The 24,719-nt window shown below is 42.9% G+C and overlaps 2 protein-coding genes across 2 annotated transcripts; one reads left to right on the top strand and one right to left on the bottom strand.

Moving 5' to 3' along the window:
- Positions 1–8,020: 8,020 nt before the first annotated feature.
- Positions 8,021–12,980, bottom strand: TMEM234 (transmembrane protein 234). The gene is made up of 5 exons (XM_081962753.1): positions 12,868–12,980; positions 10,791–10,942; positions 9,653–9,719; positions 8,912–9,004; positions 8,021–8,753 (listed from the first exon to the last, which is right to left on the bottom strand). Exons 1-5 carry the CDS (start codon positions 12,878–12,880, stop codon positions 8,677–8,679), a joined length of 402 nt encoding a protein of 133 aa, XP_081818879.1. The 5' UTR covers positions 12,881–12,980; the 3' UTR covers positions 8,021–8,676.
- Positions 12,981–13,378: 398 nt separating this feature from the next.
- EIF3I (eukaryotic translation initiation factor 3 subunit I) lies at positions 13,379–24,548 on the top strand. Its single transcript, XM_081961780.1, has 11 exons — positions 13,379–13,470; positions 16,262–16,354; positions 17,040–17,127; positions 17,733–17,798; positions 19,452–19,601; positions 19,702–19,829; positions 22,477–22,587; positions 23,313–23,402; positions 23,779–23,852; positions 24,043–24,135; positions 24,226–24,548. The coding sequence occupies exons 1-11, from the start codon at positions 13,468–13,470 to the stop codon at positions 24,305–24,307; spliced, it is 978 nt and encodes a 325-aa protein (XP_081817906.1). The 5' UTR covers positions 13,379–13,467; the 3' UTR covers positions 24,308–24,548.
- Positions 24,549–24,719: the final 171 nt, after the last annotated feature.

Here is a 24,719-nt window from a genome sequence, read left to right as displayed (position 1 = left end):
TCCATTTTTAATCAGTATCATAGATTTTCAATCACCAAGAGTAAGGTGGCAGTTGCTGCAAAAAAAATTATATTATATAAATTACAATAATTATAACTTTGTATCTTCTCACAAAACATTTTTTTTAAAATCTAGGGAATACCTATCAATAAAGTTGGAAGAAACCTTTTCTTCTGATATTTCTTACCCAGGAAATGATGAATTAAAAATACATAGCAGACCTTTCTATTAATATTATTTTCATATTTTGGAAGCAATTACCATTCTCTGCACATTAGATATGAGACTTCGTGGGGATGCGTAATATTTACCAGAATGCCAGCAAGAGTCAACTGCAAACAGCAAAACAGGTTCAGCCCATTGGGGTAGGTGGCTATATTAAGTCTAATAATAATAATGAGATTTCAAAAAATCAAAATGATGGTAGCTGATGCTCCTTCTTTAATATGGTCAATTGACTCATTGATAAAGTATACTCCTCCTCCTCCTCCTCCTCCTCTACATTGGGAGGATGCCCAGGTTAGCAGAATCTCTGGCAGCCTCCTCTATGGAAGTACAAGTGAGATGCCACTCACTTCTGTGATCACCGTGCTGAAATTCATCCTATAGACAAACTCAATTCTGCAGGTTGGTTATGTGATCATGTATCACCACATTCAATCAATATGAACAAATATAGATATCAATGCACTGTGCTGTAATTGTGAAAGAAAACAGGAAAAATGTCAAAGGCCATGTTTGCATTTATGGGAGAACCAATCAAATCTAAGAAAACTATTATTTTAGAATGTGGACAAGGTATCCCTCTAAAGACAACTGGATTCTTGCTTTTTTTCTTGAAGATGTTTTACTTTTTCACCCAAGAAGCTTCTTCAAGTCTATTAACTGGTGGGGAATGGAAGATATTTATACTCTTTACAGTCAACTACTTAGAACTGAAGAAGCTTATTGGATGAAAAGTGAAATGTTTTCAAGAAAAATCAGGAACGTCCAGTTGCTTTTAGAAGGGGAAAAAAAGCACCTTTGGGACTGGATGACTGAGACCCTCCATAGAAATGTGGACAATATATATTTCAAAACTTGCTGTTGTAGGAAAAAAGCGACTACAGCAGTGGTGGGTTTCCTTTTTTTTTTTTTTACTACCTGTTCGCCTGTGTGTGCACGCACCATGTTTCTGTGCATGCCCAGAAGCGTCTGGGTGGGTGGGTGGAGCCTCCCGCCGTTGCCACCACCGGATCGCCCGAACCAGGAGCAACCCACCTCTGGACTATACAGGCCCCTCCTTCTTTCACCAATGGAAAGAATATTTGCATTGGGTGATGTGGGTTCAGCCCTTAAACCAGATGTGACTGCAGATCATCAGCCATGTGGATCCAGGAGAAACAGAGGTGGCTTCAGGAATGGCTGATTTCCCTGGACCGCATGCGCAGCATGGAAAATGCGTTCTGCTTTAACCAACAATCCAGCCAAGCAGTTTTGGTCTGCATCAAACTCATCTTGTTCTTTCCACTTCGTTCTGCCTTGGTCAGGTTCCATCTTTAGTACAGGTAGTCCTTACCACGGTTCATTTAGTAACGGTTCACAGTTACAGCGGCACTGAAAAAAGTGACTTATGATCATTTCTCACACTTACAACCTTTGTAGCCTCCCTGTGATCATGTGATCGAAATTCAGACGCTTGGCAACTGGTTCATACTTACGACCGTTGCTGTGTCCCAAGGTCATGGGATTGCTTTTGGGGAACTTCTGACGAGCCAAGTCAATGGGGCAGCTGGATTCACTGAACAACCGTGTTACTAACTAACCTCAGTGATTCACTTAACAACTGTGGCAAGAAAGGTCGTAAAATGGGGCAAAACTCACTTAACAAATGTCTCACTTGACAACAGAAATGTTGGGCTCAATTATGGTCGTAAGTCGAGGACTGGTTCTGGGCATCAGAGGGAGAATGGGGGGTTTGCAATGGGCTCTCTTAACCTTGAATGCAAAGGCAGAGCTGGCCGCCCTCGTGGTTGAAGCTCCAGTTGCAAAAGCTCTTTGGACCCAGAAGCTTTTTAAAGTGCAGGGAAAACGTTCAATGCGAAATAAAAGTTTCAGATATCAGGGCAAGGGAACGAGCACCTCAATGCTGACACGCACAAGCGCTTCGCCTCCTTTCCTATCAGGGACATGAGGGGGGAAAAATGCGTTTTGCAAAGCTGAAGCGATGCGCGGTTCAACCGCGCCCAAGAGCCCTTCCAAAACCAAAGAATTATGGGCTTCATCCAGGTTCCTCCCACAAGTGAAGTTGTGCACAATCGTATTGCCTTTTTTAACTGCAACTTTTGAGGAGAGTTTGAAACTTGAAGCAACTTATGGAGAAGAAACCTGGGTCGCTTTGCTTTGCTTTTTGGGGGGTTCCAGCAGCTCCGGCTAACCGTGGGAGTTTCTCCAGCCACACCGTTGCGCGCAAGGGCTGCTCCTGGAAGTGTTTTTACGCGGTGGTCTAGCTGGAGACTTACGGGCTTGCTAAGCGGGCGGGTGCAGCGAAGGGCCAGGTCGCACTCTCCCAACGACGGGAAGCTCCGGACTGCCTGATCTGGGGCCTGCCTCCCCCTCAATCCCCGGGCCGCGCCCCTCCCCACAACGCCTCGCCGCTGCGCCTCGGACGCCCGGCGTCCCAGGAAAGGCTGCGACCGCTACTTCCGAGACCCCGGCGGCGGCCCTGTCCCCAACCCCAGAGCAAAGCCCCAGAAAGTCCGCCCGTTTCTCCTTCCAGCGGGTGGTTGGAGCCGAGGGCCGGGAGGGAGGGAAGCAAGCGGCGCTGCATCCAGAGAGGCTGCGCTTGGGGAACGGCGCGTCCTGCAGAGCTGGACAGGGTGACAAACTTTGCACTATGCCAACCAGTATTAAGGTTACAATTTACTAAGCTAGAATTAGTTACTAACAACTAATTTCTGACAGTATGCAATAATATAAGCAGGAGCCAATCACAAAGCTTAATGGCTAATAAATGATTTCTAGCAGTCTATCAGCAGCAAACAGCAAATATTGGTTTAATCGGTAACAATTCTATCAGAGGTCTTCAAACTTGTCAGCTTTAAGACTTGTGGATTTCAACTCCCAGGATCCATGCTGGCTGGGGAATTCTGGGAGTCCACAAGTCTTAAAGTTCCCAAGTTTGGACACCCCTGCCGTAAACCCTAGTTAAAGAAAGCATCGCTCCATGCAAGGCGAACTTAGTTAGAGCTAAGTGCATGAGGTGCGGCTTTTTTTTCTTCTTTTACCGGGCTCGGCCGATTTCTGCTCCTTTTACAGGAATTTGTGCCGATTTTGTTTTACCATGCCGGGTCAAAAGGACTATGCAAAAAGTGTGCCGGTGTGACACTGGGCATGCAGGGAGACACACGTGTAGGGAAGAAGAGGTAAGAACACTCGCTCCATTTGAGCACCCCAAGGAGGAGTTCTCTTCCGAGCAAAGGGGCGAATGCAGACTGGTTGTGTGTGTGTGTGTAAAAAGTGTATTGTTTTTAATCTCATACATACATTTACAGGTATACATTCTCATAGTTATTATTCACATTGTGTATTAACAATTTTGAACATTCATTTTTCCATATGAAAATTAAAATATATAATCGGGATTGCTTTGCTTACCATCCCATACACCTATTTTATTTTACCACAACTCTGCTTTTCTTTCCTTTTCTCCCTCCCTCCTTTGTTCTCTACTTTCCTCTTTCCTCTCTCCTTTCCCTTCCCTTCCCCCCCTTCCTCCCCCCTACTCCTCTCTTCCTCTTCCCCTTCATACTCTCTCTCCTCCTCTCCTCTCTTCCTTTCCTCTTTCTATTGTTGTGGTTGCATATTTTCCTTTTCCTCTGGTGTATTTTCGGGATGATGTTCCAGCAAACCAGGTTCTATCTTTATGTTTACCATTTACATTCCCTTTTCCTCTTTATATTTTCCTATCTATTATTTACACATACCACATTCTTTAAACATATACTTGTATATTAATATTTTTCTCTTTCCCCCCTCTTCTCCCCTTTTTTCATTTAATAGTGTGTCATCTGGGTTTCTGTTTCCCTAATTTTTCTTTTCTATATTCTTATTCATACTCTTTTTCTAACCAATCATAAAATCTTCCCCATGTCTTGAAGTACACCGATTCCTCTTTATCCTTTATTCTCAAAGTTAACCTATTCATTTCCACACAATCCAATATTATTATTTTTTATTCTCTCTCCTCCTGAAGGGATCTTGTCTGCTGCGAATGCGACGTTTAAGTGAGCTTCGTCCCTTCTTGCGATAAAGGGTGAACGGGTGCTGAAGCTGACATTTACTAGGCAGAGGGTTGGAGTAAGGGCTTTTCCGAAGGTCTGGAAGGGAGGGTCCAAGGCAGGAAGACGAGCAAGGAATTTGGGAAGGATTGGACTCGGGAATGTTCCCAGCGGGTGGAGAGGAGGAGGGGAAGAAGGTCCAAATTCAAGTCCAGTTTGGTGGCAAGGCTCTTCATAAGGTCTCCTCACCTTTTCCCACACGGATCCTGAATTATTTCTCCAGAAACAACTCTGGGGGTCTTTCCCCCCCACTACCAGTTCTGGGGGATTGCAGCTCAGGTAGGCCACAAAAGAAATGGTGATCACTGCCAGGAAGTCACCCTTTGGGGAGGAAGATCATCCTGGATCAGGTTTGGAAATGGAGCGTTTCCTAAACCTACTTGGACTCTTTTGAGAATGCAGTTTTGAAGGCACCTCGTGGTCCGGAAGAAGGTCAACCATCAACAGAGAGATAAATGGTTGTTTATGGAATCAGTTGAAGGCGTGACTTTTAAAATGTTATACCTACAAATGAACAGACCTCATTTGCTCATTTTATTGCTGCTCAAGAGTCACTTCCAACTGTGAGATGGTTGGCAAATAAATTTAATAATAAACAATAATTAAAAATAATAATTTGGTCTTTTTTATTGTACACTGTCTTCACTCCAGTGCGTAGAACCACAGCTTATTCTTCAGAAATAACAGCTGATGTTCATTTGCCGATAAAGAATTGCAAAAATGTTATTTCTCTCAAATTTTACTAAATGACTTCATCTAGCCATTTTTTGCATTTTGCACCTCGCCCGTCCTGCAGGCGCCATCATTCGCCTGGCGCAGAGGTCTTTTTAGGTGGGCCCAGAAAGTGTGTGAGAAGGGATGCCCAGCTCGCGGAAGTGCCTGCAAGGAGTACCACGCGGCCCAGGAGCGGTTGCCTGGCCTGCCCACCCACGGGAGACGACTTGGGCTGGCCTGGGCACACAAGTGCTGGAGAAGTGAGGCATCTTTTGCGTTCTGTCTGCATCATGGGAGAACGCATCACCTGCCTCCCCTCAGCTCTACTCTAAGGTGCAGCAGCTGCTTTGCAACCAGTGGAAGGAAAAGATGGGCAGCAATTTTAAAAATTATAATAAAATTATTATTAAATAAAAAGATGGGTGTGTTTAATTCAAAAAAGAAAAAGACACGATGCACAGGAGTTGGGGAGCCTAGGATAGGATAGGATAGAATTCTTTATTGGCCAAGCGTGATTGGACACACAAGGAATTTGTCTTTGGTGCAGATGCTCTCAGTGTACATAAAAGGACAAGATACATTCATCAAGAATCATAAGGTACAACACTCAATAACAGTCATAGGGTACAAATAAGCAGTCAACAATCAAGAATCAAAAAGGATACAAGCAACAAAGTTACAGTCCTGCAGTCATAAGTGGGAGGAGATGGGTGATAGGAATGATGAGAAGACTAATACTAATAGTAGTGCAGCCTTAGTGAATAGTTTGACAGTGGTGAGGGATGTGAGGGACGCATAAATGATCCCCCCTTTGATTTATAACATTGATGAGAGCATTGGTCATCCATCCATCAGACACACTGGTCCTCATTGGCAAAAGGCGGCAGCGGAGGGCGAAAAGGTTTTGGATCCTGGCCCTCCGCCTCAGGTAATAGGAAAGGGGTTCCCCAGGAAGACACCCCACCCCCGGCCTCACCTCCCACTCTCTTCCCAGGCGCTGAGACTTAAGGGGGCCGCTTTGCTGCAACCTTTGTCAGGCGACTTTTCCCAGCCCTTCACTTCTGGGATTTAAGAGCAAACCCTTCACCCCCCCCACCCCCCCAAAATAGTTTGCTTTACTAGGGATAACGTCCCATTAACCTTGAAAAGCTTCATGTAGCTTGGCATGTTATCTTACAAAATAATACCTGTCAATTGGCCTTTCCGGGTGTAGAAAGGCCAGCAAAGGGGGCTGTTTGCAAACAGCGTTTTGGAAAATTGCTCTCCACAGCCACGTGCCGAGGCTGGCTTTCGTCTTCTGGTTTTCTGAAAAGATGATTTTCAATTGAACTGATTAGCTTTGTGAAAATCAGTTTTGCTGTCTTTGGCCCTTGGATTGCTGAGTGACTGCAACTTTTGGAATGAGTTTCAGTTAAAGAATGTACTTTCTTCTTCATTCCTCTCTCACCCCACCTTCTGTAGGCATGGAAGAATCACGTGCCAAAATGGGAAGAAATGAGTCCTTAGGTTGCTCTCACCCCAGAACCAAACCATGCTTATCTGTAAAGAAATGACTCCTTTCTGCATCTTTTCCTGACTTTCCTTTCTCCACTTTTGTTCTATTGAGGACACGTCTTATCCTGGCCAGCCTTCTCTTCTGCTTTCAGGGAATCTTTTAGGGGACAATAGCATTTTAAGTGAGCATGGTCTTCTCACTTGGGGCACAGGACAAAGCGCCTGTTACAAATTCTTACAAAACGGTTAGACACACCTTGTAGAAGGAACCTTTGTGTCGCATCCTTCTCAACATCTTTCCATGTGCCATAGGTTTGGCCCTGACTTCAAGGCGCTAGTTGTGCAGGCAACAAAGTCTTTAGTATGGCTTTAGAAAATGGTGGAACTTTTCAAGAATCAACCGAATGGTTGCAGAAATCCCTGGCAGAGGGGCCACTGTTATCAGCTTCTCCTTGGAGATGTGAAAGTGTCAGGCAGGTAGAGTATCACCAGATTTGTTCTAATAGCCAATTTCAATATGGGCAATTCTCGGCTTATGACCACAATTGAAGTCATGGTAGATGTTGTGGGTGACTACGGGAGACACTGAAAACATCCATAAATGCACGCTGGTTGCCAAGTGCCCACAATACAATTGCATGAACTGTCAAAACTTTGCAATTGGAAAATAAATAGCTCTAGGATGGTCTGTCAGTAACGGAAGATGATTAGGGGACTGGAGCCTAAATATATATAAGAAAAGGAAGGACTAGGGGTTCCAATATTTAAGGAGTTGCCCTAAAGAAGGAGTCAACCTATTCCCCAAAGCATCTGAACTCAGGAAAGAAGCAATGGATGGAAACTATATCAAGGAGAGAAGCATCCTAGAATGAAGGAGAAATTTCCTGACAGTGAGAACAATTAATTAGTGGAACGACTTGTCTCCAGAAGTTGTGGATGCTCCAACATTGACAGTTTTTATGAAGAGATTGGCAACTATTTGTCTGAAATGGTATGGGGTTTCCTTCCTGAGCAGGGGGGGGGGGGTTGGACTCGAAGACTTCCAGCTTTGAGGTCTTCTTCCAACAAGTAGCTTCCAACTCTGTTATTCTATGACTACTAACAGTGACTAAGTGACCAATCCTAAGTGGAAGACTACCTGTAAAGTATCATACAAAATCATACAATTTTGTCTATACTCTCACTTTTTTATTTTACTTCATACATTGGAGTAAATTGACCATAAGCAATATTATGGTAAGATGTTATAAGAATGTAAAATAAAATGTTTAGAATGATAAATATATAGAGACTTATGTTAGAAATATGGAAACAATAGTTATGAATACGATACTGTATAAACAAGACCTAAATGGTTGCAATTAGGTGGCATAATAATATGTATATTGTAAAAAATTGTGGATATAACCAGTATATTGCTGTTGCAAAGCTGAAACTGTGATGTAAAATGAAGAAAACTATATAATAACAATATATACATAAAAGGCGGGGGGGACTTGTATTAAAAATACTTTAATCAAAGCTCTGGAGAAAAGAAACGATAATCGGTGTATACAACAACTGATTCATTTTAGTTTACTGCAGTGAATGAATTTGCATTTATGTAAAATCAAAACATGTTAAATGAAGCACAATCTGTGGAGTCTTTGGTACTCCCTGAGCTTGGTTATTTTCTTACAGATGTTTCATTACTCAACTAGGTAACATCATCAGTGCTAGAGGGGAGTGGGGTCTGCTCTCTGGTTATAGACAGTTCAATCCAGTCAAAAGACTTCACAGTTCAGAGATATTTCTCTGGGCACAAAGTTCCGCGTAGGCATCAGAAAGGGAGTCTGGGCAGTAAGTGCTCAGTTTTGAGATCTTTCTGCCTTCCCTTAGAGGCTCCTGATCTTGCTGCTTCCATTAAAGCAATTTTGGGGGTCCCCAAAGTTTCTGGCTAGCAGGAACATCAAGACAAGCTGTAGGGACCCAGGGCCCTTTGGAATCCAAGTGCATGAAGGAGCGATTGCCAGGATATGAAGAATCATGCTCTCTCTAACATGGAGTCAGGGATTGTTTACCCCAGGCTGCAACTTTTGAGGGTGGCATCAGCAGTTGCACAGATTCAGAATGGTCTTCCACAGAATTTCCACTCTTCTTTGGAGATCTCTCATGGATTTCTGTGCCCAGACGCAGCTATGCAGATGGCAACGCCCAAGACTACCAAGACCATTCCCAGAACGGCCCCTATCAAAGAGAAAAAGCAGGAAATCAACCAAACCTGCAAACTTTGTTCTTGGGAGAGAGGAACAGGGAATTTTCAATTTCAACCCTGCTTATTTTGAGTAAATACAAAGCAACGAGGAGGAATGAATTTGCATCTGATCAAGTCATTAGACACCTACTTGGACCACCTATGTTTTCTCCAAGAACTTTCCCTGTTGCCACCGTGAAGACCAGGGCCAAGGAATTGCAAAGAGGCACAGCCAAGGTTAGATCTGAAATGGGAAGTGGAACATTTAGTACAGAATCATCGGATCAAAAGAAATAAAAACCACTGAAGAGGAGATAACCCTAATCAAATGGAAACTTTATCTGAAGGTTCTGTTTGGCTGGTGAATGCTGGGGGGTAACTCTGGTAGGCAATCCTTCTTCCTAAAAGCGTGTTAGTAAGATCTCCACATTTAGGGATTTTCACATAGGACAGTATTGACAAGGTGGCAGTTACTTCCAATACTTTGATTCTGCAGCATCAATCCAGCAAGCTTCACTTATCTATCTATTCTTTAACTGATCTCTTTCAATCATATGGGATCGGAATTCAAGAACTGCAATGAACATATCTTGAGAACAACAAAGTTGTCCACAGTGGGGCTCAAAGAAATTTAGATAATGTTTGATCATGTGATTAAAATCTGCTCCTTTTGAATGTGCATTAGAATTCTCAGTGGTTTTTTTTTTAGGTAATCCTGCTCAGAAATCTATTAAGAACTGAGTTATTCCCATTTTGGTGATACAGTCACAGAAATTAGATTTTTAAAAGTATGCCTTTCTGCAGTAGGTATCTGAGTAATCCCCCACAATGATCAGCGTTCCCCCCCCCCCAAATAAATCTTGACACTGGCAATAATTAATTAAGGACCAACCTGTGGATGCTAATGCGAGATAGTAGATGAATGAGCCACACTGGTTTACAATAAATGGTAACATGTACTGCAAGGGAAAAAAACATAGTTGGATGGAGAAAGCTTCGGGGGTTACTTAATTTAAACCAATTTCTGATCACCAGGAACAATGCAATCCCTGGTGTTCCAGTTATTGTAATGCATCATATATTCTTTTTTTCCCAGTTGTGTTCCTGGGTCAAAACAATTTTAAAAGATCATTGCTGACTAGTGGCTTTCTGAACAGTCTTCTGAGAAGAAAAGGGGCATTATTTTTTTCAAATATTCTGAATTAGAGAGAAATTTAGACAAGGAATTACTTCTCCATTGGGAAAGCTACTTAATGCTGTAATCAAAGAAGCAGTTAACCAAAGCCTGATTATTATAAGAATATCATCAAGTAAAAATAGAATTACATTTAATACCATACTAGTATCTTATTACAGTATCGTGTTAAGATTTAGAAAAAAATTATCTTGTGATGTGAACAGGCTGGTGCAGTCCAGGTACCTTCCATAGTATTTCCTTCCCCCAAACCTGGCCAGTGATCATTTACTTCTTGGGTCAGTAGGAACAGTTTGAATCTGTTTCATGGGCATGAAGGGATAATGTTTATCGTGAAGGGCATAGCCATTCAAAAATCATCCCTTTACTTGCTGCCAGTGCCCCAGAAAGTTAGTTCCTATTTCTAGTTTATCTTCCCTTTTAAAGAAAAATCAGCTTCCAATCCCATGTTTTAATAAAAAGACTTTTTTTTAAAAAAAAGGCAGGAGGGATGGTCTAATGAGCATGAAAAGAAATATCTGCAGGTGTAAAGATGCCCAGGCACAGGCAACCCAGATTCCTGTTGCAAAGGAGCTTCAGGTAATGGTAGGGGTGCCAACTGACAAGGACTGGGCTCTGTGAGCAACCTGGTCTCAAAACTGTGGGACACTCAGCATAGGATTGTTTTGAATTCCATGATGGAATGTTTCGCACTATAGAAGAGGGTTTCCCGTGACAACCTTAAGACACGTGGACTTCAACTGGCTGGGGAATTCTGGAAATTGAAAGCCACGGATCTTAAGTAGTTAAGATTAGAAAAATCAGTGTGAAGAGTGCTGTGTAAAATGGCAAATACCTTGTAATTCAGGCAAAGGAACTTTATTTCCGCCAGCATCTGCTGAGGTCTGCTTTCTCTCTTTACCTGCTCCAGACCCTCAGTTCCTCTTTTCAAAAATGGATTGGTTGTTCCCCAAAGAATTGCTACCAAAATCAAAGTGGCAACATCACCTGCAAGATGACATCTCATTGACAAATTGTTTAATGAAGTACTCACAGCAGGAGTTATTCATCCATTACAACTGTATTCCTTCCTAAGACAGTAATCAATGAATAATCATCCTTCTCTTTCAATACAAATGTACTGATGTTTTACAGATTTTAAGCTGCATGAAGTACATTCCATCCTGTTTAGCGTTAAGTCCTATTATAGGCAGTCTTGAACTTACCAACAGTTATTTAATGACCTTCAGTTACAACAAACCTACCTTGAGGCTTTATGACTTTGTTCATTTAATGACTGCTTAAAAAGGTTGTAAAATCATATTGGTCACATGACTGACCCACTTTTATAACTGTCACTACGTGCAACTATAGAGGGGAGGCTCCAATATGGCTGTCTGTCAAGGGCTACCTGTATATTAGTGAGCTTTGCTTACACCTAAAATCAAGGAGCAAGTGGTACAAAAACAAACATGGATACAAAATGCAATTGTTGTAAGATCCAAAAACTATATGGAAATGTTTATGCCAGAAATGTTGCACTATGTCCAATGTTTTTAATGTGTATCTAATAAAAAAACTTTTTAATTTAAAAAAAACATTCTTGAAGGAGAAATCCAGGGCTGCAATGTTACATTTTGCGGACTGGCGCAACCCACAGATATGAATGGAAAAGGATTTGCAGCACTTGCTTAATCCTCCTTCCAATTGCCCTAATCCTAACCCATTCACCCAGGTCAATAATCAAATTCAAATCAAGGCCAATAGATGAAAAGCTCTGTACCAGAAACACTTGGCTTTGGATGCACAAGAGGCCCTCAGGTCGAACCTTCAGTCTCTGGCCAGAAAAGCCAGGAGATCCATTTTCCTTGAGCAGATCCTATGCTGAAACAGTCCCTCCCAACTCACCTGCACTTCCTCCCCTCCCTCTTTGTACTTCTTATTTTGCCAACTTGGAGGGTCAGTGTCCCTCCCCAATTTCTAGAAGCCCCCCCCCTCCACACCTCCCAATCTTTGGAAGCAATTCTGAGTTCCCTTTGGGGGGGAAAAGGACAATACACACATTTATAATGGTTTCTGGGGGGGGGATGAGGGGGGGGTGAAGCACATGGCATGAAGCTGAGTTGCTTCGGCCTAGTGATTAACCTAATCTTGTGAAGCTTCTTCTCCGGTAATATTGTACTGCAAACTAGGGCATACAAAACCTTTGCCAGACCAATCCTCGAATACAGCTCCTCTGACTGGAATCCACACTGTATATCAGACATTAACACAATTGAGCAAGAAGTATTTCATGAGAAGAGTCATCCATTCCTCTGCTCGCAACAGAATCCCTTATGCCACCAGGCTCGACATTTTGAGCTTGGACAACCTGGAACTACACCGCCTACAGTCTAGCTTAGTAAGTACACAAAATTGCCTGCTACAACATCCTGCCTGTCAATGACTACTTCAGCCGCAACCTCAGTAACACACCAGCCAACAATAGATCCAAACTCAAGGTAAACGGCTCCACACTTGATGGCAGAATATACGACTTCAGCCACGGAGGGGTCAATGCCTGGAATGCTCCACCTGACTCCGTTGTTACATCCTCAAACCCCCCCACAGCTTCCGCCTTAAACTGTCTACCGAGGACCTCGCCCCATTCCTAAGAGGTCCCTGTCCTATTGTTTCCTTGTATTCGTATTCATTTCATATAGTCATAATCATGTTTATATTTATCCCCCTTATCTGGTGCATGTTTGACAAATAAACAAATTAGATTAAAATTAGCGTCCTCCGCAGGCGCTGGAGCTACAACTCCCATCCTCCCCAGCTAGCAGGACATTCACGACATTATCCCTAAAGGCCTCATCAACCCTTCGCCCCTTAAAAGAAACATCTCCCCCTCTGCCCCCCCATCTCTGAGGCACCGGAAGCGGCTCCCTCACCCAGCGACGCCATGGCGACGGGGGCACCATAGAGTCCCGCAAAGCCTGTCTTCTTCCTCGTGCAAAACAGCCGTCAGGGGTGGTGCTCTAGGCATACACCTCTATGGCTCAACCCTACATTGCGCTAGGATTCAAGCCTCGCTGGGGGGGGGGGGGGGGCGGGGAGTAGCGGCCCAAGAGACTCAGTCACTCGTGTATTGCCAAACTTTTGTGGGAGGCGAATTGGGTCTCTTTGCGGAGAGGGAAGAGGAAGCTTCCCAATGCAAAATGGTTCTTCGATCTCAAACGATTCGGTTCATTCCGACTCCTTTGGTTGAAATAAAAAGCCGTTGAAGTAGAGCGAAGTGTTATGCAGGGGTCAGTTTTCCTCTTCGTCTTCTATAAAATGACACATTCTTGATAGGAAACTCTATTCGCCCCGCCAATGGAGGCACTCCGAACAGCACCGGAAGTGGGTGCCTAGCCAACACTCTTCTCTTCTCTCTAGGCCTTGCAGGGCCGCTTCCTTTCCGGTCTGACCCGGAAGCGAAGCCTTCGACCTCACACCGGAAATGGTTCTTCGTGGTTTCCGCTCGTGCTGCCGGCCTTGTCCCCGCAGCCATGGTGAGTCTCTGCGTCTCTCGGATTCCTTCAGGCGAATAAATCGTTAACTAGATTCAGTTAATTAAGTCAGATAATTAATTAATTCAGACGTTGGTTGGCTTCCATTGGGGTGGGAGGCGAGCCCACTAGTTTTCCTAAGGCTCAAAAGGAAAGATTTCGCAGGTCTACGGGGAGAAGCGACTCGGGTTGAACCGATTGGCGCCTCTTCCGGCAGAAACGCAAAGGGATCAGGGCCCTCAGGACGAGGAAAGGTTCCCTAAAAGAAGGAACGTTTCACTTTGGGCCTAAATCAGGAGTCCCCAAACTTGACCACTTGTTGGACTTCAACTCCCAGAATTCTCCAGCCAACAGAGCTGGCTGAAGAATTCTGGGAGTTGAAGTCCACAAGTCTTAAAAGTGGCCAAGTTTGAAGACCTCTGCTCTAGGCCACCATGCTGCTTATGCAAGGAAATTGACATTATTCATATACAAAACAAACCTTTGTTTTTCAACCTTGGTAACTTGAAGATGTGTGGACTTCAACTCCCAGAATGCCCTGGGAAGCTGGGGGAATTTTGGGAGTTTTAAGTCCACACCTTGAGTTGCCAAGATTGAGAAACTGGACTAGAGGATTAGATGACAGAATCACAAGGGATCCTGAAGCCTAATTTAAGACTTCTGCTGGCTGGATAATTCTGTTTATTTATTTATTTATTCGATTTATCAGTCGCCCCCTCTCCGCAAAGGGACTTGGGGCAACGTACAATCAAATCAAATAAACAGGTGTTGCATGGAGGAGGTAACATCAATGTTTAACAAATCAGATACAAATGGAAAGCCATTAGGTTAAAATAAAGTTAATAAGTTAATAAGCAATAAGTGAAGACAGTTAAAACAATTTAAAAAACCCCAAAATTTACATTTACAATAATTAAAATTGCCAGGGAGGTTAGAAGGTTCTGATTAAGCCAGGCCGGCTAGTTGGAACAGGTGGGTCTTGAGTTTCGTGTGGAAGGAGCGGAGATCGGTCGTTATCCTGATGTCTGGGGGGAGGTCATTCCAGAGGGCTGGGCCCATCACAGAGAAGGCCCTACTCCTGGGCGCCGCCCTCTGACACTGCCTAGTGGACAGCACCCGGAGGAGTCCCTCTCTGTGAGAGCGAATTGGTTGCAGGGATGTATGGAGCAGAATGCGATCCCGCAAATAGCTAGGTCCTGTGCCATGGAGCGCTTTAAAGATGGTAACTAACACCTTGAAGCACACCCGGTAGACCACAGGGAGCCAGTGCAGCTCGCGCAGGAGAGGTGTTATATGGGAGTTGAAGTCCACAAGTCTTAAAAGTGGCCAACTTGGAAGAGCTCTGGACTAAAGGGATATTTTTATAAGCATTGTTCCTGTGCTTCGATTCAGAGGAGCTTGCAATAAAATAAAAATTAAATGAAGCTGCCCCAATAAAATCGAGGCATAACAATGCAGGCCTGCCATCAGTTCACACCTTGCCATGTGGCAAGGATGCCAGACCATCTCATCCATAAACAGCTGCTCTATGGTGAGCTGTCTCAAGGAAAGCGACAAAGGAAACCATACAGAGACATGTTGAAAGCCTCCTTCAAGTCCTTGGATATCGACACCACCTCCTGGAAAGCCCTGGCACCAGACCGATCGACGTGGCGCACGCTGATCTACCACAGCTGCCAGACCTCCGAGGATAGAAGAACAACTAGAGCACAAAGAGAAGGGAGCACTCCGCCAAGCCAGAGCTGCAAATGCTGCAACAAGGGTGCCCACACACGTCTGTCCAACATGTGGCAGAACATTCCGTGCCCATATAGGCCTTACCAGCCACCTGCAGACACATCGTGGACAACCCACAACCTGTTAGATGTTAAGGTCCTCTTCGAACATGATGAACGGTCATCATCAATGAATAACAAGAGAAAACAGAATAGCAAGATTCACTGCTTAGGAAAGCAATATACTCTAACCCTAAAAGATTTATTCCTGGATTTGTTTTGTATCCTAATTAATAGTAGTTCAAAGAAATAACAAAAAGCAATGAACCTAAATGTTCTACTAGAAGCTATATCCTGCTATATCTCTGGGCAACTCATTCCTGTTACTAGGGAAAGACCGAGCACAAAAATAGGTTGTAATTCTGGGCCTATTTGCTAGGAAGTATATCCTATTACGTTCACACTAAATGTATGGTCAGTTTTGATTTCTCAGTTGTTAACCTTTTAAGGGATACTTAGCTTTTCTTTTAACTTGGATGATCTCATCTTTTCTCACCTGTCCCAGCACCTATCTACACATCTTCATGCTTGAAATAAATAAATTTAAGGTATTTCAGTATATCTTTAGAGTAGAAAGGCATCCTGAGGGTGGAACTCTGCCTCACAACAGGAAGCTGTGAGTTCAATCCTAGGCGGATATTTCTCTCTCTGGGGACAAAGAATATCTGCTGCAGGTGCCATGTAGGCAGCTAACAAACAAACATTCAACTCCATTCAGTCACCCAACTTTCCCCCAGGTCAGGTGACTGCAAGGGATTACAGGATTGTTACATCTTTAAACTCTGTTGTCTTTTCATTTTATTTCTTTATTATTTTCTTATAGAAGAAATGTGTCACCTGTTTCACCCCTTAAAACCAACACCTGGAATTTCAGTTCTGTTGCCCAGCACATTATTATTTCTTCCATCTTTTCACAGCTGAATAGCAGCTGCAGCATTATGAATGATAAGGATATTTTCTAACATTGTCATTGGCAAGTAAACAGTGTTAACATCTTTTTTAAAAAATTCTCTTTACAGAAACCTATTTTGTTGCAAGGCCACGAGAGGTCAATTACTCAGATCAAGTATAATCGGGAAGGCGATTTGCTTTTTACAGTAGCAAAAGATCCGGTATGTTATCATTGAATGGTTACCTTAGTTTGTGTGGTTTTTTCCAGTTAGCCTAACGGAGAATCTCTTCCTACTATCCTAATAGATAGGAGAGAAAAATGGAAGGAAGAAAAATAGACACATTTTACTTCAGAATCAATTGCATCCTATATGCCAACTATGGATCCGTATCTTGTGTTTCATGAAACTTGGGAACCCTGATTTTTAAATCTTTCTCCCCCTAAAGAAAGGTGCACATGATGCATCAGCCCTATGATTGTCTTTGAAAGAAAATTTAAAAAAAAACTGTGGTGGATGGACACAGATGGTTGTAGGGTGAATGTGTCAGCCAAAGTTAAAGGTTTTGTTTTATTTCAGTGAATATTAGTCACCACAATCTATTGAAATCTAGTCAGAATGGCCTGTTCACAATATTCTTCCCAACCTATAATATCCAAGTGTTAATAATTAAGAGTTTGTGAAACCTGTTAATGGATTTAGTTTTATTAATGATTGTCCTTCATTCATCGTTAATTAAAAACTTACTACTTTCTTAATTTTACTCCATTATTATATAATCAATTCCAAGTCAATTTATCTTGTCTGTAAGTTATTGACTAATCAAAATATTTAATCAGGAAGTTGTTACTATGTACAGTTTTAATATTATGGTTTTATTAAATGTACCTTATTTTTCGTTTATCAGACTGTTAATGTTTGGTACTCTGTCAATGGTGAGAGGCTTGGCACATACCCTGGCCACACTGGTGCAGTCTGGTGTGTGGACGCTGATTGTATCCTTTGGTTTTAGTGTACAAAATCACATTTTTTCAAAGTTGCCTGAAAATAGCGCATGTATATATTGGAGCTGATCCTTCTGCCTGGCCCTCTCTCTCTCTTCCCCACCCCACCTCTTTCTCTCTCTCTCTCTCTCTCTCCCTCTCACACACACACACACACACACACACAATCATTGTGTCATTATTTTCAGAGATATTTTCCAGCAGATTCTTGAATATCTTGGAAGTAACCGATGTTGAACTGTATAGCACAGTCAAATGACAGTAGTTGATCACAGGAATTGTTTTATTTCATTTTGCATTCTGAAATAAAATGCATTATGATAATGCTTGTCATAATATAATTTGCCAAAGGTCAGTTTCACAGGAATCCTGGGTTTCGGCTTTTGGAAGCATTTCGTGAGTAAACCCATTTGAGTTTCCTTGGTTGAGAAAGTTCTGCTCTGCACTGCACTCTTTTTCCTGCTTAAAGGTTGCAAAGTCTTAGTACATGCATTTAATTCCCAGGGTTTGTATTTTGAAGCCATGCAGTAGTTCATGTCTTTTTCCTTCTGCTGCTCATTGTGTGTTTTGTGTGGCTCCTTGACTGCTCTTTTCAGGGGACACCAGGCATGTCTTGACCGGCTCAGCAGACAACAGTTGTCGGCTCTGGGACTGTGAAACAGGTGAATGTTAATGTCTGAGGAGGAGGAGGAGGAGGAAGAATGTTCTGATTATGCAGGATGAACAATGTCATGTTAGGAGAGCGGAGAATGGCCTTTGACTGCTATTCCCTTTGTGTGCTGATACAGTACCTGCATCTGGAAACTCATCTCAACACATAGGATTCATGTCTGAATATTATAAACATTTCTAAAAGCTGTAGTGGGGGTCTCGCCTGAATCAGCTTCTACCCAGATGGTTGGTAGCAATATGCTGACACCAGTGGTGGGATTCAAATTTTTTTTTACTACCGGTTCTGTGCGCATGGCGAGGCTTGGTGGGTGTGGCAGGGGAAGGTTACTGCAAAATCCCCATTTCCTCCGATCAGCTGGGACTGGGGAGGCAGAGAAGAGATGGGGGCGTGGCCAGTTCAAGGTGGTATTTACCTCTTCTCCAAACTACTCAAAATTTCCACTACCGGTTCTCCAGAAGTGCATTGCTATTGAGCATGAGTGGCGGGGAAGGAGCACGCGGATCTCACTATGTGAAAAGTAGCCCTCTGCTTTTATGCTAATGCAATGTTGCAGTCCTTGGTTTTTCTTGCTGCACTTGTCTTTTTACAGTACAGGTAGTCCTTGTTTTACAACCATAGTTGGGGGTCAGAATTTCTGTTACTCAGCAAGGCAGTTGTTAAGTGAAAAATTTACCTTTTTGTCATGGTTAAGCAAATCATTGCAGTTGTCTTTAATCCTATTTCCCCCATTGACCTTGATTGTTGGAAACCAGCTGGGAAGGTGGCCAGTGTTGGTCACACGAACTCAGGATATTACAACCGTCGTAAATAACATCCTGATTGCCAAGCCCCCAAATGTTATGGGGACGCTTCAATAATTATGAGCGCAATTTATGACTGGTCATAAATCTCTTTTCAGTGCCAAACTCCAAATGGTTGCTAAACAAATGATTATAAATTGAGAAAAATATTTGTATTGTTATTGCACTTTCTCTTATCTGCTGCTGGTGGTTTTTCCAGCAATCAGCTAAAAAGTTCTTCGTTTTTCCCCCCATCATGAAAATATTAGGAGCACTATCTCCTCTTCCAGTTAAAGTGATAATGAGCTATTGAGGTCCCATACCCTCAGGTTTTAGAGGTGTTTCTGAATCCATTCAGGAATAGGATTCGATCTAAGAATCTGCGATCTGTTTGAAGGCATCCTTTTGTGCAGCCTGTTGATGAATCTAAATGTATCTGGGGTGAAGAACTGTCTGGTGATGAGGAAAGTTGCTTTATAGACATGTGGTCTCAGTGTTTGGACTCCCACTTTTCTAATTCCAAGCGACCTCACTTGCAGGAATGGAGGATCTCATTCTGGCTGGATATACCTAACACATCTCAATCTGATGACAGAATTAAAATTCATTTCCAGGAATCCCATGAACCATAAATGAAGTCAAACAAGCTGGGTTTGCACAACATGCTCAGTCCTTAAAAAGCAACCCTGTTAATATTTTGCACGCATCTCTGATGTCTGTAGCTGACTAGACCTGTAGGTTGTGTGTAGGCACTTTCTGTAGACCTGAGGTTTTAGAGACCCTTGGAGGAGATATTTCTGAGTTTGAGGGAGCAGTGGGTCTTTCAAGTTGTACTTACTGCTTGTGTTTCATCCCCTCTTTAGGGAAGCAACTTGCTTTAGTCAAGACCAACTCAGCTGTGAGGACTTGTGGTTTTGACTTTGGAGGAAATATCATCATGTTTTCCACAGATAAGCAAATGGGCTATCAATGTTTTGTGAGCTTCTTCGACCTTCGAGACTCCAGCCAGATTGGTGAGACCTTCAGGTGTAGTTAGAATCAGGGTTAGGGTGGGAAAATTGTCTTTCCTCAAAGTTGGTGTTAAAGAATCTTTTTTTTCCCTTTTATCTTCAGAGAATAATGAACCTTACATGACGATCCCCTGCAGCGAGTCCAAAATTACCAGTGCGGTTTGGGGGCCCCTTGGAGAATTCATCATTGTTGGGCATGAGAATGGGGAGTTGAACCAGTTCAGCGCAAAGGTTGGTATGGAGGGTATTTGTGCCCCATCAAGAAGGTAACCTAACATCAAATACAAAAAAGTGGAGCACCACAGTCACCCTATCCCAAGGTCTGGGAGGGCAGATACACTTCTAAAGACATCAACAGGGTCATAGCCAGGTGACTCTTTGGGGGATACCATTCCAGAAGGCAGCCATCACGACAGAGAGAACATGCTCTTTGGGTCGCAATCGATTGATCAAGGGGACCTAAGTCCACCAGCTCTATCCGATCTGGAGAGGCGGAAACCATAGCAGATAGGTGGCCTCTTGCTCTGGGCCATGAAAGTTATTAGAGGCAATGACCCTTTAAATCTGTTGATGAGTTTTATTGGTCACCAGTGCAACTTGTGCAGTCACATAGGCAAAAGGTAGATTTAGAGCATGGGTGTCAAACCTGTGGTGTCACGTTGCCATCCCATGACATTTTGCAACTTTTTTCCCATTCAGGGAGTTGGGGTGGGGCTGGCTGGCTTGTGACGCATCCAGCCCATGTGCGGCCAGTTTGACACTCCTGATTTAGATTTTAACTACTGGAAGACACCAGGCCTTCCCTGACCTGGAATAGGTCAATAGTTGCCATGCAGACCATGATCTCCTGAACTATCACTAGGCAGCAAATTGAAGTTCCAAGTAGTAAAAGTCTTGGGGGGTCTCTGCTCATGAATTCCAGCAGATCAGGAAGGGATGTTGCTAAGTAGTAGGAAGGGGAGTATACCAGCAACTAACTCATCTATTCTCTAAAGACCAATTTTAATCAGAGTGTTGATCTGCAGATGAGGGCCATACAGAGCCCTTAGGGATTAATGGTGACAGTCATTTTATCTGATGAGCCCAGCCAACTTGAAATCAAAGGGGGATATAATTCTGAGAGGAGACCCTTCCTTGGGCCTTCCATCTTGTTTAAACAAGCTTCATGGGTAAAGGACATTGTCAAGTTCAAACATGTCTTTGATATTATTTTGATAAGATTGCCTGTGAAATATACAAAAGAAATTCAGTATTTAATATTACATATAATTACGGCGGCAAGGTTTGCCTTTGCCCAGAAATGGAAAAACAAATTAATTCCAAGCAAAGATGAAATAATAAGAAAGGTTATGGACTGTGCTAAAATGGACAATTAACAAAATAAATCCAGGGATAGAAGAAACAGAATACTACCAGATATAGGATAAATGGTATAGGTGGAGGGAGGGAGGGAGGAAACAAGGATCAATGAAGGAAGACAACAAAGCTCAAAAATAGTAGTTAAGGAGAATTAATACATATATATGTATCCAAGTGGTTTAAATTTACTAGAGGTAATCAGCCGATATAGCAGACAGAGGAGTACGATAAGAGTGTTAAGAATGGTGAAATGCAAATGAAATATAATAGAAGGGGAAACAATATAAGATGAGAGATATCGATTGGCAATTGCTATTAAAAAGAACAGGAAGCTTCTGTACGTATTGTATTGTGTAAATGTGGTGTACGTCTAAGTTTTGTGTGTGTGTATTTTACATGTTTGTAAATAAAATGGGGGGGAAAAGATTGCCTGTGAAGAATAAACGATTCAAAAGAAGTTGGATGTCATTAAATTATTGGGTGTCATTTGCAGCTGCTGGTTTTCTCCATTTCTCTGTAGTTTCTGCCTTCTGCCTTCAGAGCTACAGGTGGGAACACCCAAATGGCTCCTGGAGAATAGTAATTAAAAGTAAACATTTGTCCAGAATGGTATAGGGTGCCATGCTTGAGCAGCGGGTTCGACTAGAACAGGGATGGCGAACCTTTTCGGCACCAAGGGCCCAAAAGGGAATGTGTGTGCACGCCTGCGCCGGAAACCCGAAGACCAGGTGGCCGGTGCACACGCATGAAGACCAGCTGTCCAAAAGAACAGCTGGCAACAGCGCGCGTGCCCACAGAAGGGGGTCTGCGTGCCACCTCTGGCACACGTGCCGTAGGTTTGCCATCACGGGACTAGAAGATCTCCAAGGTCCCTTACAACCATGCTATTTTATTAATTATTAACTCGATTTGCCTTCTGTTGCTTAAGCAAGATGGCAATCTCTCAGCTGAGGCTTCTGTATTCTTCAAAAAGAGGATGGTAATCCTGCCATTATTATTTTTTTGTCTGGATGTTTTAGATGATATTTATCCAGAGTGGGATTCAAGGACTGAGCCAAGAATTCTCAGTGGACACCTTGCTTTATTATTGCCCTGCTTAATTTAGCACCAAGGTGGTGGTGATTTCATGTGACCTCAGACCATCCCTTTTGCTGATCCTTGCTAACTGACAGTTATAAGGACTGAAATAATATAATCTACCACTTATTGATTATTCTATATGTAACATGATTGTATCATTCATATATTCATATATATTTTAGATCCCACCTTTATTTTTGTGAATAACTCAAGGTGGCGAACATTACTAATACTCCTTCCTCCTATTTTCCCCACAACCTACCACCTTGTGAAATGGTTGGGCAGAGAGAGAGTGACTGGCTCAAAGTTACCCAGCCGGCTTTCATGGCTAAGGTGGGACTAGAACTCACAATCTCCTGGTTTCTAGCCTGCTGTTTTAACAACTAGGCCAAGCATGGCTAGAGTAAAGTAGCAATGTCTTTCCTTTCTTCTCTTCTAGTCAGGAGAAGTCCTCATGAATGTCAAAGAACATACAAAGCAGATCAATGACATCCAGACTTCCAGAGATATGACAATGTTTGTCACTGCCTCCAAAGATAACACTGCCAAGGTGAGTCTTTGTTGTTGCTGCTGCTTGCTGCAAAAGGTGGTGTCCTGTGATTGACCTGCATTTTTCAATTAAACCCAGGAAGAGAGGCTGCTTAGACAAGCTAGCTCTTCCTATTACTTTTGCAAAAGTTTTGAGATAATAAAAGTTTTGCTCTAACTTCAGTCAGATCATTATTACCCTCTGGTGGTAATTTTCATTAATATTTAACCTTCCTTTGCTGATGCCTAAACTGAGCCACTCTGGAGGTGGAAAGGGAAAGAAATCTGCCCCCCAAAACTCCCCTTTTCATGATTTGAATTTCAGAAGAGTTGTTAGGTCTCATAAGGATGAGCCTCTTGGCTGGAGACAATGTATTAATAAAGTGCTCTAAAACACTCATTGGGATAGTGGCATTTTCTTTGATGTTTTTACTCTTTGGCATCTTTCCTACAAATCGTAAATGTAAGCATCGGCACACAAATTAGTAGCCACAGGAAGCTTTTTCAACTTTCACCGGAACTCAGGAAGAGTTGGGTTTTTTGTTTCTGTTTTTGATTTCCTGGGCTTATTCTGGTTGCCCTGTTCAGCTTCCAAGCAGTGCTTTGTTGGGACAACTGTTGTTCACAGGATTGGGAAGGGGCTGTGCTCTGCTGCATGGCACTGATGCTGTACTTGGCATTTTCAGTTGATACTGGGGAAATTTAGTGCCTCCTTTAAAAGTCCTGATGCATCTATTTTTCTTGCAGCTCTTTGATTCCACAAATCTTGACCACCTAAAGACATTCCGAACAGAACGGCCGGTGAACTCCGCAGCACTTTCTCCCATCTTTGATCATGTATGTTGGTGGGCAACGTGTTGGGTTTCCCCCTCCCCCTTATATTTCCTTTTGTGAGATCTCCTTAGAGTGAGATTTGTATGGCTGTTGTGTGGTTTGTATGGGTCCTTCGCAAAGGTAAGTTTGTCTGTGAGATAGAAGTGTCTGGGTGTTTGCTTTTGGATGCTTTGCTTCTTGGCAGCTTCTGGGCTCTGCTTGATTGCTGTACAGGAAATAGGAAATGATAGAGAGAGCAAATGACTGTACTCCGCAAATGAGCAAAGTTTCCTTAGTGGGAAGCAACCAAATTTTAAGCCATGGCACTAAGCTGATCTGTATCCTCTCCTAATGAAAGGAATGTGAACTGGATCTCGTCCTCTTATTTTTCTTCTGGCAGGTGGTGTTAGGTGGTGGACAGGAAGCCATGGATGTGACAACCACCTCCACCAGAATTGGAAAGTTTGAGGCCAGGTGAGCTTGTTTTCTCTTCTGGTCATGAGGGATGTGGCATTGATTCACCCTCCTCTACTGCGTTCCCATGAAACCCAACTCTGCTTTCAAAAGATGTAAGGCGTTGCCTCACAAGCAAGTTACGCTGAAGAGCTATCCGACGTCCTTTTCTAATGGTGTCTATCTCTTTGTATCTTACTTACGGTTGTAGATATTTCCACCTGGGCGTCGAGGAAGAGTTTGGAAGAGTCAAAGGCCATTTTGGGCCAATTAACAGCGTTGCTTTCCACCCTGATGGGAAAAGGTAAGAGTCATCGGTACTTCTGGCTCTTTAGTTTCACCAAGACTTGGACTAAGAGCCCCAGGAATTTCACTCCCTTTTTTCTGCTTCCAGTTACAGCAGTGGTGGAGAGGATGGCTACGTCCGCATCCATTACTTTGACCCCCAATACTTTGAATTTGAGTTTGAAGTTTGATCTGGCTGCTTCCTTGACCTCTGATGCCTCTTTGGTCTTTGTGGTTCCAGCAGGATGGAAATCTTGTTTGTCCTGAGAGATGCTTAAGGGCAAGAATCAAACCGAAGCGGAGAATGACCTGCTACAGGTTCTCTGTGGGAGAGAATCTCTCTACTTCTACCCTGTTGAAACGGCTGCAGTTGCCCTATTTATAATGTGAGACAGGGATAATAAAATCTTCCTTTGCAAACATGAAAAGAAATATGTATGAATGTGGTAGCTAGGAACAAGCAGATTACTACTTTTTAAATAATGTTTCCATCATGTGTATGATTTGTTGACTTCAGAATTCATTGTTATCATTAGGGGTTTCCATATTGGTGGTTTTGCTAAGTAAAGCCCAGGTTAAACATATTCCAGGGTTTACAGTGTA

This window comes from Natrix helvetica (genome assembly GCF_964273705.1).
Source record: "Natrix helvetica genome assembly, chromosome: 9".
NCBI classification, from domain to species: domain Eukaryota; kingdom Metazoa; phylum Chordata; class Lepidosauria; order Squamata; family Natricidae; genus Natrix; species Natrix helvetica.
This window is presented reverse-complemented; position numbering and strand designations above follow the sequence as displayed.

Coding starts and splice junctions, on each gene's coding strand:
- EIF3I (XM_081961780.1), top strand. Junction 16,355..17,039: donor TTACAGTAGCAAAAGATCCG/GTATGTTATCAT, acceptor TTCGTTTATCAG/ACTGTTAATGTTTGGTACTC. Junction 22,588..23,312: donor CCAAAGATAACACTGCCAAG/GTGAGTCTTTGT, acceptor TTTTTCTTGCAG/CTCTTTGATTCCACAAATCT.
- TMEM234 (XM_081962753.1), bottom strand. Junction 9,720..10,790: donor TCCTTTGCCTGAATTACAAG/GTATTTGCCATT, acceptor TTTCCCTTGCAG/TACATGTTACCATTTATTGT. Junction 9,005..9,652: donor TCTCGCATTAGCATCCACAG/GTTGGTCCTTAA, acceptor TTCCCATTTCAG/ATCTAACCTTGGCTGTGCCT.